This window comes from Gavialis gangeticus, unplaced genomic scaffold (assembly GCF_001723915.1).
Source record: "Gavialis gangeticus isolate Ggan-Ray unplaced genomic scaffold, GavGan_comp1, whole genome shotgun sequence".
Taxonomy (NCBI): domain Eukaryota; kingdom Metazoa; phylum Chordata; order Crocodylia; family Gavialidae; genus Gavialis; species Gavialis gangeticus.
Window position 1 is genome coordinate 73,354,932 of NW_017729031.1, and position 12,575 is coordinate 73,367,506.

Sequence of the window (12,575 nt, forward strand, 5' to 3'; positions counted from 1 at the left end):
GCCCAGTATTTCTAACACTTTTTTTTTTTTTTTTTACCTCTTTTCCCTTGAATAGGCTTATTATGCCCGTGATGCTCTGGCTAAGAATTTGTACAGTAGACTGTTTTCCTGGCTTGTAACCAGAATCAATGAGAGCATTAAGGTAATACTCTTACGTGCTTGTAAAGAAATCAGTAAAACTATACTTGTCAGTTTCACTTTCATATTCTCATGCGCTAGTACGGTGTTACAGGCCTGCTAATGCTGCAGGTGAATAACTTTTATCTTTATCTGGATCTCACTAATATGTTTTGCTTGTTTTTAAGCTTATGAAAGCATATATATTAAATATTTTTGAATATGCAAACCTAGCTATTTAGCCTAGGCAATATGGCAGCATGCCCATAAGGTGCATTTCTCTTGACCCCATGTACTACCAAGCTGTAACTCAACTTTCTCTTTAAAGGCTCAGACAAAAGTAAGAAAAAAGGTCATGGGAGTGTTGGACATCTATGGCTTTGAAATTTTTGAGGTAAGCTCTTTATAGCTAAAAAGAAATTATACAACTATTATTAAAGGTAAATGAAGTTGTTTTTCAGATGTGCAGCCGGAATTTAAAATTGTTGAGTGTGTTGCATTAAGTACAACACGTTATTAAATATAAACTGAGATTGGGTGGTCATGTCTAGCAGATCCAACACAGATTCATCAAAACCAGACTGAATGTGTCATGTTAATATTAAGGGTATTATTGGAAAGTAAATGTTTACTCGTGTCTGAACACAAACAGTGGTAATGTCAGACTTGTCATACAGCATTTGTGTCTAGTGCTTGTATAATACCACCTTGAGGAATACTGTGGTTACTTGACTATAAATTGTATTTCCTGTACAAATGAAGATGTCTTTCTTAATAAAAACTAAAAAGAAATTATAAACTTTTCCACATTGGCATGCTTAGAATAATAATGTTCAACCAGTTTTAGGCTGCTGATATCATGGCACTGCTACTTACTTAGGATAACTTTTTCAGTTTGGAACACTTCAGACTGGAAAAGAAACAAAACCCAAACACAAGCAAACTGTGAGAAATTCAAGTGTCATAGTACCATGATGTTTAGTATAAAGCAGGGGTTCTCAATGCCTGGCTGGATTTGGCCTCCAGTGCCACGTAATCCAGCCCATGTGGCTTCCCATAGCTCCCCTGGAAAGCTCTGCAGGTCATAGCCCTGTGAGCTAGATTGGGCATGCAGAGTATGGAAGCTGTAAGCTTCTATTAAGACAAAATACAACTGAATCACTGAGTTGTAGGATGGCTATACATTGTTAAATTTAAGTTGGTTCCTTGCATTTAATTTCTTTCTGTATATTTTCAACATTTAAAAGAAAATATCATAAGTAAGTAGGTATAAAGACACACCTTTGCAGAGCAGAATGAAAAACAAATTCAATTTCCTCTTTGCATACGTGTACTGTGACACGTAGAATGCATAAAATGGAAATCTGGAAACTTTAGTAAATGTGTTTTATTGGAGTGAAGAGCAACGAATGCTGAGCACCCTTTGTTACTTTTGAAAAAAATCAAGAAGAGTGTACCGTGCACCGTATATTATGAAACTCAGTGATGGGTGACTACTGATTGGTGTGCAGACATGCCATGAGCTTGCCACCTCAGCTTCATGGTTCAGTTAGACAACTGTAAATTACAGGCCTGGTTCAGTGCCATTGGAATCGTTAGAAATCCATGCCACAGACTTAACTAGTTTGGATCAGCACTTGATATCAACACTTTATATTAAATTGTAAACTTTTCGGGCAGAGACTCCCTTTATGTGTATTTGTGCAGTGCGTAATAGAATGGGGTCTTGATCTATTATGTGGGCTGCTAGGCACAATTGTAATATAGACTGTTAATAATAGCAAATTTAACTCAGAAATGTGTCAAACATAAGGAAAGGTAGATGTGTGATAATACAAGTAAAGCTGATTGGAGACTTCCCACTGAATTACTTTCCTGATTAGAGAATGTGCTTCTGTTGTGTTTCAAAAGAATATTGGTAGAAAAATGTAGTTCAATAAATGATATTGTTGTTTCACTTCTAGAAAATGTTGACTTTTTTTTTCAATTGCAGAATAGAAAAATACTCAAATTTGCAGATATTCCCACAAAATAAAATATGTTCTCCAGCTCTAATTTGAATAAAGCTATGTTTAATGTTCAGTAATGTTAAAGCTATTTACTACAATGAATTTACCATTTAATGAATATTGTATAGATATGATAGAGCAATTTTTATGAAAAAACTCAATTTTGTGCACATAAGGTCAACTGAATAATACATTAGACAAAAGCTTTTTAAATGAATGATAATTGCCTAAGTCCAATTAAAGGTTGTTAAAAAAATGTTTATAGGAGAAAAAAGTATTTTAAAAAAGTAACCAATTTGTACATATATACTTGGTATCACTGGTAAAATGGTTATATCAAGTATTAAACTAATTTGGTATAATTAAATAAAATTTTACATTATATAGCTATATATTCACAGTACTGTACTTGAGGGTGAGTTTAGGTAATGATTTTATTTTTCTTGTTGGATGGACTTCTTTTTACAAAAGAATCATTAAACATGTACAGTATTAGTTGACATATATCACTAATTGTAGAGAATTTACAGAGCTAATTATAACAGATTATGTTTAACATTTCCAGGACTTGATTATTAAGTTCTTTTCGGATCCAATTTTTACATGTTGTTGTTTTATTATACATTCTTTTGAAGGTTAGAGCTACAGTAATGTACATGATAGATTGTATTGATAGAGTGAGTTGAGGGTTCTTTTCAACATGGAATAATCCACTGTACATTTCAAACTTGATAAACTATTAAGTAAAATGGCTATTTTAAACTGGTATTTTTAACAAAGTTAAATGATCTGTGGATTATCAATAATATACACTCCCTTATTCGTTTACCTATTTAAACTGCATTTAAAAGTATAAACCCAACCCAAGAGAGAGGTTATTTCTTGCATATGCTTTATCTGCAGTAAATTAATGTAAACAAAAATGGATGTTAGCAAATCTATTTGCTTTGTCACATTTTTTCATATAGTTAGATTTATAAATGGGGAAAGAGGCAGAAAATACAGAATGGTTGGTGCTTTTCATCTTTTGCCTTAACCATTGGGAAACAAATAGATTTTAATTATTAACAGATGGAGGGTGAAATACCAGCCCATTGACATCAGTGGGGCAGGATTTTACCTTTTAATGTTTGAACTGTCCATGAGGGCCTATAACAGGATTAGCCTTACTTGGTTTTAACAAGCTGCTTGTGTTTAGATTCAGATTTCAGAACTGTTGCAACGCTTTATAGAGTCATTTTGTTTCATAGCTAGAATTTGCCTTGGAGCCACATATTTTTCTGTTTAATACTTTCATTGTGGCCAGATTACAGCAAATTTTGTTTGTTCATTTTGTTGTTGTTTTCTTCCTGAAGCTATTTTCCCTCTAAAGTGATTAAAAACTGTGTGTTGGGGAGAGATTTCTATATCTGAAAATCCTAGCCTTTACCTTATTAAAAGAGTAGAGATTCTTTGTTTTCCTTATTTAGCATTACCAGGTTAAATTTTTGAAAATGTAGCAATTTTTATTAAAATACCATGGATCTCTCTTAGTTTCTCCAGCTGCTGGAGTACAAAACTAGCTCTGTTTTTTTTTTTTTTAAGTTTGGCAGAGAATTAGACAAAAGTAAGTTTGGTATTAACATGATGTTAGAATTAAGACACCTCATGAGTTTGGCCCTTATTTAGTTGCATTTTTGTCAAAAACCAGATCTTCCTAAATCAAAGCAATGTCCCAGGGTCTAGCAGTTCTTGTTATCACAAACAATATCTGCTTATTTTAATCTACTCAATGTTGTCAGGACAAAAATGACTAAAAACCTTTTGAGTGAAAGGCAGTGTTTGTCAGCCAGGGTGCCATGTGCCCTAAGGTGTTCTGAGATTCTTTTAAGTATGCCTTGGGATTCCACACAGTGGGTGCATATATACACTCAGATGATTTGGAAGAATTGTCCTAGGTTTGTTTTGCTGGTAGAAAATATTACCTGGAAACATATGAATAGACATTTAAATGCTGAGCAAAGAGTAGAGAGCTTGCAGTGTTGAAGCTGCAAAGCAAGAGGGTCCCTATGCACACATTTCAGCATGCTCTGCTGACTCTGTCTGCCTGGAGACAAATAGTGGCAGTGGACATGGCAGCCTTGTCTGGACTAGCCAATCTGCTGAGGGGCAGCCTGCATATCCCTGCAGCATAGTATGGGATTGGGAAGGGCTGTCTTCTATTTTCTGTTTGGTTGGAGCAGCAGAGGCCAGTGAGCAACACTCTCTCTCCTTGGGTTGGCGGGGGAGGGCAGGGATCAAAGCACTGTGGGATGCTGAAGGACTGTGCTGTGGCTTCTCAGAAGAGAATATGTACAGACATTTACTCTCCCAAGAGAAATTCTCCTGGGAGTGATTTAACCCTTATTCCAAGGTTATTTTTTTCTTGCAGCAGGCTTTTTTGCTCTGAGGGAGAAATCCTGAATATTTGTACACTTATGCTTTCTCCTGGGGGAAGCAGAAACTCTCCCAGGAGAAGATGAATGTATGTACATGACCAATGTTAGCACTGTTAGGTGTGCAGATGTTACTCGCAAGATAAACGCAGAGATTTCAAATAGGAATCTATTGTGTTAATAACATTCTGACCTGTTATGGTCCAAGTTCTTTGCAGCAGAGGAATTGCTGTATTATTTTTCTCTAGTTCTCAAAAAAAATGAATGAAAATTAAGAGCTGGCACTTTCTAAGGCATGCCTTAGGTCTATCAAGGGGTGCCTTTAAAAAGGTTGAGAATCACTGCTCTGGGGGATGGTCTATCTTATGAATCTCTGGAGAGATAGGACTGAGCACACCCTACACATGCCCTACTTACCTGAGTCTACTGACATTCTTCAAAGCATAGGTGACATGTAGTGAGGGCATGGGGTGGGGCACTTTGGCCCTTGCTGGCCAGGGAGTGGGGGCACCAAGAGAAGCACCGGTCGGTGCCCCCCCTGAAATTGGTACAACCCCCCCACCCCCAGAGATTGGTCGGTGCGCTGAGAGAAGCAGCAGCAGCACTTCTAGTTTTGCTGCTGGCTCTTTCGGGGTTGACGATCGACCGCGCTGGTGGCCCCACAGACTCAGATGACACCAGTTGCCCATGCTTCAGAGCTTTAAATTCACCTGTGAGGCTGTGCGTGGCTTGTCCTTGCTGCATGCTCTTGACTGTCTTCAGCAAATCACCATGGGTACCTGGGAAACAGTGTGGAGAAGCCTTGTGGTTGAGCTTCCAGGATGCCTTTTTCCTGGCCCTTTTCTGCTTTACAGACATATCTATTTAAGCTCCTTTCATTTTCAATTCCAGAAGGAAACAGTAAGCAAAAATATTTTGCAGAACAGAGGCTAAATTTCATGACATTCATTTAATGAATTCCAGATTAAGGATTATTATAAGAAATTGAAAGCTTGATGCACTAACCTGATAACTCTGTGTGGGAAAGCTGATATTTTTTCCCCAGGATGAAGTACAGACTATCAAAAAGCCCAAGGCTGAAACGATTCAATCTTTGCAGGTCAGTCTAGCCTACGTAGATTGAAGTGAGAACTAAGTGAACAGACATTCACTTGTGATTCTGGAAATGCAGCCCCATGCCTGTGCTGGCTCAGGCCAGAAGGTGGGCAGTGCTAGAGCACACCTTCCAACCTTCCAGCCACTGACAAAGGAAGGAAGGGAAGACAGGAGAGAAGCCCTCCCCTGCTCAAACTGGGTGCGGGAGGTGTGACCAGGCCCTGGCTGGCCCACTGGGTATGATGGCGGAGAGGGGGTTTAAACACCCATCCTAGCCTTCATGGAGTCCAGGTGGGTTTGGCCGGGGGGGTGCAAAACAGTCCCTGATGGGCTTTTCTGTGTTCAAGAGGAGAGTGGGAGGGCATGGGCAGAGCTTGGGCCAGGCCAGCAAGCTGAGGCGGAGTGGGGAGGGAGGTTTAAACCCCCTTCCCCACCTACACAGGACCCCAGAGCAGCCTCTTCCAGGCTTTTCCCCTGCTCCCCACTCAAATGAAGGGGACAGGGGGACATGGGCAGACCCCAGGCCAGCAGGCTGAGGTGAAGTGGGGGAGGGGGGTTTAAACTCCCTTTCCCATGTGCACAAACCCCAGCTAGAGTTTGCCTGGCAGTCTGCCCCTGCTAGGCAAACCCTGGCTAGGGTCTGACACCCCCACCCCCACCTTCTCAGCTGCCCAGAGCAGTGATAGTGCATTGGCTAAGGAGCAGGGAGTTGGGGCCGACCCTGTGCCTCTGGAGCAGACAGTACAGCCCAGGGCTGCAAAGCATCCTGGGATCCTGGGGGACTGAGAAATAACTTGAACAGGAGGGGGGATGGGGGGAAAGGTTTGCTAGCGTAGTGTTCAACCAGAATAAAATGGTAACATTAAGTTTTGTTTCTGTCCTAGTTTCTTTATTGTAGCTAGTGTAATTTGCCAGGTTCTAAATAGTTCTGTTCAATTCTCTCACAAGCTCATTCAGTAAAGAGAAATCCACCTACAAAACCTGTTGAACTGAAATCTGACATACAACTCATCCTCAAGTTTGTGACCAAACATGGTAGAAATTCAAAAACAAAAGTTCATATATGTGTATTTTAGACATAAAAATAGCACAATTCAGCACTTCAGAAAGAAACATTTGTAAGGTTATTTTAGTATTTCAGATGAAAATTAATATGGCAATGTGGCATTACCTGAGAAGCATGATCCTTTTTATTTCAGCAGGATGAATTTACATCCATAAGATCTTTGTAGAAAATGAACTAGTGAAGAACAATCCTGGACTAACTGTCCTGGAAGGACTGTTTGGTCTCCGCTATAAATGGGAGCACATAAAATCCCATCTGTACACGGTGTTTTAGTTAGGTGTTTAGTCATCTCATGCTTACCAGGAGCACGTGACATGCTTGTGTCTGACAAGTATGATCATTACATCTGGCTTTCTGCACCTCACTTTGAGCGTGTCTACACACAATTAATTTGAAGCAATAAACTCCAGGGCATATCGTGCCGTGTTAATGTAGTAGGTGCAGTACAGTTTAGCATTTGTAAGCCCTTTCACTCTGGAGACTCGTGACTGGTGCAGTATTGAAAGTGACTCAGCAACAGTATTTTTGAAGCAAACATTCTTTCACCGAAGGTCTAAGATGCAAAGTACAAAGGTAAAAGGCAGTAAAAGACCTACATGCTGTGTTTTACACTTTAATTTTTCCTTGCCAGTGTTTTCTAAATTTCTCTAAGTCCAGCAAAACTCATCTCTGGCAGGGGGAGACCAGCCTGCTTACAGGATTCCCTGGCTTTATTCTCTTGCCACTGAGCTTTCCCTAGGCAGCCTATGGACCCTCATAGAACTCTTTATGCACTAGTGTCATTGCATAGTATGTTGCATACAAACAGACATGCATCATTCTTTAAAAAAAAAGCCAGTTTCCCACATCATTGTGCACCTTAATAATAGTCTCATTCATGGACAGACCAAAAAGTTGACTTGGTACATGTAGAGTTTTATTAAAGGAATCAAAAGAAATAGTTGCACTTAGTTTACATAATGTTATGACTTTTTATAATTATCATCCTGTCTTCAAGTGATGAATCTGTGCTGAGAAAATACCCTCAGGAATACAGAAGATTACTAATGCGTCTTTTCTTATTAGAGTTGTGCTTACAATAAATACTTTTTAGAGAGAAGATTAAACAAAAGATTAAGGGTGTCTTTACATGTGCTTGGGGATGGGGGATGCTTTAATTAGAGCAGCTTTGGGGAGCAGCCTCAGCGTTTCATGTGTTCAGCATCCTGCACTCCAAATTGGCGGTGGGGACGCTTCAACTAAAGCTTGCTCAACGAGCTTAAATTAAAGTGCCCCTGTTGCCATTTTGAAGTGAGGGGATGCTGAAGATGAGTGATGTGGAAGCTGCTGAAGCATGCTAATTAGGACACTCCAGCAAACTCAGTTAATCAAGTCTGCTCCAATACATTCTTTTCCCCGCTACCCCACACACCTCATTTCCCCCCCAAATGACAATACTTGTGTTTTTGAAACTCAACACTTACTTCAGTGTACTAATGTATCTCCAGAATATTGAAGCGCTTCCCAGGAAAAGAATAAATATTAAACAAAGAATACCTATAGAACATTTGCAGGCATTGCCAATTTGGATTACAATGACCAAAGTTTTATGTGAATTACTATTTTCTGTGGCTGAGATAAACTGGTATCTATCTTATTATTTGGTCTCTTCTGGAGGACAGCAGCAGTATCTTCACAGTGTTAGTGCTTGTAGTCCATAGTTCTACCTCCCAAATCCAAATCTCATTTTGGCTAGCTGTAAAAATCTCTATCACATGGTATTCTACTATAGCATAATATTACATCTGGATGCTAATTACATTTTCAGGTCTGTTCCTTTGTTTATCCTTGCATCTAGACCTTCCTTCTGCTCTTCTGTCCCAGGTGACTTTCTTTTTCAGTTCTTGGTGGTAACCTAAGATGGCTTCTGAAAATGCTGGTTTGTCCTGTTTTGTGGATATTTGTTTTATGATGCTTTGTCTTAAGGAATAAGAGCTTTAGTCAGGATAAAATAAATGTTATATTTTGGGAATGGGTATGTTTGATCAGAACAGTCAGTTACCTACAACCTTTTTAATATTAATTTAAACGCTAATTTTAAAGGACTCGTGGTTTGGACACAGGCTAGGATGATTCCATATTTTTAAGTGGATTATTTCCTTTAATAACACAATAACTTTGGTCATATTTTATCATAGACATAAGGAAAACTCACAATTTAACACATGGTTGAATACTGGGGGGCAACACCTTCAAAGGAGTAAATGGGAAGGCACTCAGCTCTCAGATTTCTTTTTTCAATAGCACTTAAATAGTTACTTGCCCTTTGTAGCTTTTGAAAATCTCCACTGAAGACTCTCTTAAAAATAAACATCAGCGTGGTGGAAAAATGTGAGGGTATAGGGTAATTCCATAAAAAATATATATTCTATTCCTTTTCGATACTTTAGGAATTCTTTCACTCAAGAATATGCCTTGCATTGGAGTAGTAAACACTTTTCCTTTGTTTTCATGGGCCTGCTGTTGCTTAATCCCATATTTTTTGCTAATAGCAATTATATATGCACTTATTTGTATTTCTGTTTTTATTAATATAGCTAAGACATTTTTTACATATAGTGTATTAACTCCTCAAAGCTTTTCCTGCTCTTACTAATCTGACAACCATCTTTATTATATGCATTTTGAGCCAGTACTACCTGAGGTCTTTGCATGACTTTTATTTTTAAATAGAAAATAATTTTGAATCTTTACCATTAGTACTTTACTGAAGCAATATCCTATTTGGTCAAGAAAATCCATCCACATCATTTCTGATAATGCCATGCTGTATGTAACTTGGCACACACATTTAGCTGTTGAAGGACAAAACTCTTTCTTAGAATGAAACCCTCCTCATTTCCTGGAATAACTCTTGATTCAGGGCTAAACGTGTGTTTATACCCACTGACATTTGCTAATACCAGAAGGAAGATCATGAAAAGATAATAAACTAAGAAAAATAGTGGCCTTACTTACCCAGAGGAAGCAGATTTTCCTGCATTGAAGGTCAGAATTCAGCAATGTAGATATTTACTGTGTATAGATTCCGCCAAATGACTGTCCAGTAGTTGGAAGCATAAAATCAGACGTGTACGATCTAGAGACTAATATTGATACAGTTTTGTTCTTACATTGATTTTGGCCATATTTGTATCAGTGTAGTATGATAGTTTTGGTCTGTTTTCAGATTGCTGTTTATTGCCATACCTTATTAAGGACGAGAGAATGAGATGAGATTTGTCTACAAAATTGATGTGAATTTTCAGCTATCTTAAGCACCTTTTTATTTGTTAGCACCTCTCATTTAATCTGACAGATTGAGAATATTCTAGCTCTGTGAAGTTGTTATTCCATGTTTTATAATAGTTTCATAGGGAGAACTTGCATAATGTGGTTATAAAAATGCAATGATTAAACAGATGTTTCCAACATTAAAATGGCAGATTTACATCATGGAAAGAAGCTTTACTCCAAAGCTTGGAAAACATAGGGCTTCTGATATTTTAATTTTCTTCATATTTTTCCCTCCACAGTATTTGAAATTCATCAGCTTCCATGAAAAATGTTGAATCTAAACAGGCTTTTTTTTTTTTTTTTTTTTTTTTTTTTTTTTTGCATATCTGAGTGCCAGCTATTGCTTTTTAAAACAATTTCTCTCATTAGGTAGAAGAAGTAAGCAACGGATATCATTCATGTATGAACAGTAGAAGTATTTTAACCTGCTATCATTATTGTCTGGGTGTTAATCAGTAGCTAGAAAAAGTCTTTCCTTTTTTGCTGCCCCCTACGGAAAAAAAAATCCAAAAAAATCTGAAATACTACAGTTCCTGCATTTATTGCTTATGGCCTCCCTTAAATATTAAACTATTCTTTGTTAATTTCAAGTAAACATCATTAGAATATCAGGGGCCATTTCATTTCATGTCTGATCAGAGTTAAATGGAAAAATATTATTTATTCTGGGTATTTTATAACTTAGTTACATAGCTTGAAGAATGGAGATATACAGCAAATTCATAATAGAGTAGCTTTATAAAAACTTCATACGTAGCTTCATGAAAGCTACTTTGCAAGTTGGTGTTTACCTACTCTAACATTCTAATTAATTTGTGTAGATAGTGTTTCAAAACCTGTGAAAAGCAATATCTTTTACCCAAGGTATATTTACATTAAATAATGTCTTGCTGTATGTCTTCTTAGTTCAGTCATTTTATGTTAATGCTTTTGGCATAAATCACAAATATGCTTCCTCTTGTATCCTTTATTATAATTATATTTCAGCCATATGCTGTAGGCCTGTGCGAATAGGGAAGTATTCCATTTGGATTTGGCAGCCAGCGATTCTCATGAAGGGTGGGGCCACACTAATCATATGCAACTGGCTGAGAGAGGGGGCACCACGGTGAACTGTTTGGGGCCCTGTTTGGAGATGTTTGCCAGATATTTAAAGTTGATGAAGAAACAGGAATCATTGGAAATGGGAAAGAAAGGTGCAACTTGATTGTGGGAATGAGAGGAGGTCAAAATGTATTCAATGTAGTGGCTCACTATGACTCGAAAAAGAGTTGGTGTTGAGGGGTACTGTGCTCAATGGGCACTATCACATATTTTATTCAGATAGGCTATACTATTTTATTCTTCTGGTAGTAGCAATTTTGGCATCAAGGGAAGGGTGTCAGGGCTGGGTGTGGCTCTTCCAGTGCTGGCCTGGTATTGCGCTACCTCCAGGCCTGGTGCCAGTTCCCTGCAGAGGAAATGCCTACCAGTTTTTTTTTAAAGGGCTTTTACAAAAAACAGTGGTTGCATTTGATCAGCTTCATAATTGGTTTTCGTTACTGAGCACATGCTGCTTTTGGCGGCAGTTTAACAGTTGACAATGTATTTAATGAGGTTTTCTTGTATTTGAATGTAAGACGAGAGACTCTTTTCCACATGCTGATGGGGGAGGGGGAGGGAACTGTCTCTTGTATTCAAGTAAATATGTCAGTTATAGGGTAATGCGAAAGCCCAGTGGTGCCTTATTGAGTAAAGAGAGCCAACAAGTACAGAAAACCTGTCCCATGTGACACAGTAACTTGTTTCAGTTATGTGTTTTTGGGGGAATCGGATGAAAAAAATATAAATGCATGCATGTAAACAGAAATATTTAAAATTACTATAGCACTTTGCATCTTCAGTGAGAGAGACTAATATGAATCTATGATAGATATAGCCTAAAGAAATTAAGCTGTGTTTTTTACATTAAATAGGCATTGACAGATGTATTGTATTGTGTAGTGCTATAGAAATTGTATTACAACTGACTAGTCTATGCAATTTTTTCTTTTTGCAACAGGATGGAGTAAGTATGACTTGTGTGCAGTGCTGGTTTTGATGCATGCTATACCTTAATATACTCTTTTAGAATTCTGCAGTTTTGCAATCTTGCTGGGAGGGACAAGATTTGATGTGGCTGGAAAAAAGTTTGGAGATCAGTTTTGATTTTGCTTTAGCTTATACCCAAATTGAAATGAATAATTTGTGCAACTTCAGCTCTTTCTAATCTGCTTGAGTGTGTTCTTAATTCTAATTTTAATACTTTAGCAACCATCTGTTTAAATTTGTTTAGAAAATGTACTTTTATATCTATGAAATATTTGTCAGCATAATTTATGCTTTATAGGAATTGTCTGGCAAATTTGCTTAATAATATGAAATTTTTTGTGTGTTTAATTATGCAAATTCAATCCTCCCAAAATCTTTAAATACAGTAATACTAGCCAGTAAAATAAATGAAACGGTCTTTATTAAAAAGAAAAATAGACATACCTGAAACTAATTTTACATGTCTGTAAGTAACATTGATCTCATATA

General features: G+C 37.7%; 1 protein-coding gene across 6 annotated transcripts in view; it reads left to right on the forward strand.

Annotated features, from left to right (window-relative positions):
* MYO1B (myosin IB) overlaps window positions 1-12,575 on the forward strand; it is a 236,509-nt gene that overhangs the window by 174,027 nt on the left and 49,907 nt on the right. For 3 of the 6 annotated variants that reach the window (XM_019523112.1, XM_019523114.1, XM_019523116.1), the window contains exons 12-14: window positions 56-142; window positions 446-511; window positions 12,058-12,063. In XM_019523112.1, coding sequence (XP_019378657.1) covers window positions 56-142; window positions 446-511; window positions 12,058-12,063 — 159 coding nt within the window. The remainder of the gene's footprint in view (window positions 1-55; window positions 143-445; window positions 512-12,057; window positions 12,064-12,575) is intronic. The other 3 variants (XM_019523113.1, XM_019523115.1, XM_019523117.1) reach the window with 1 other exon arrangement.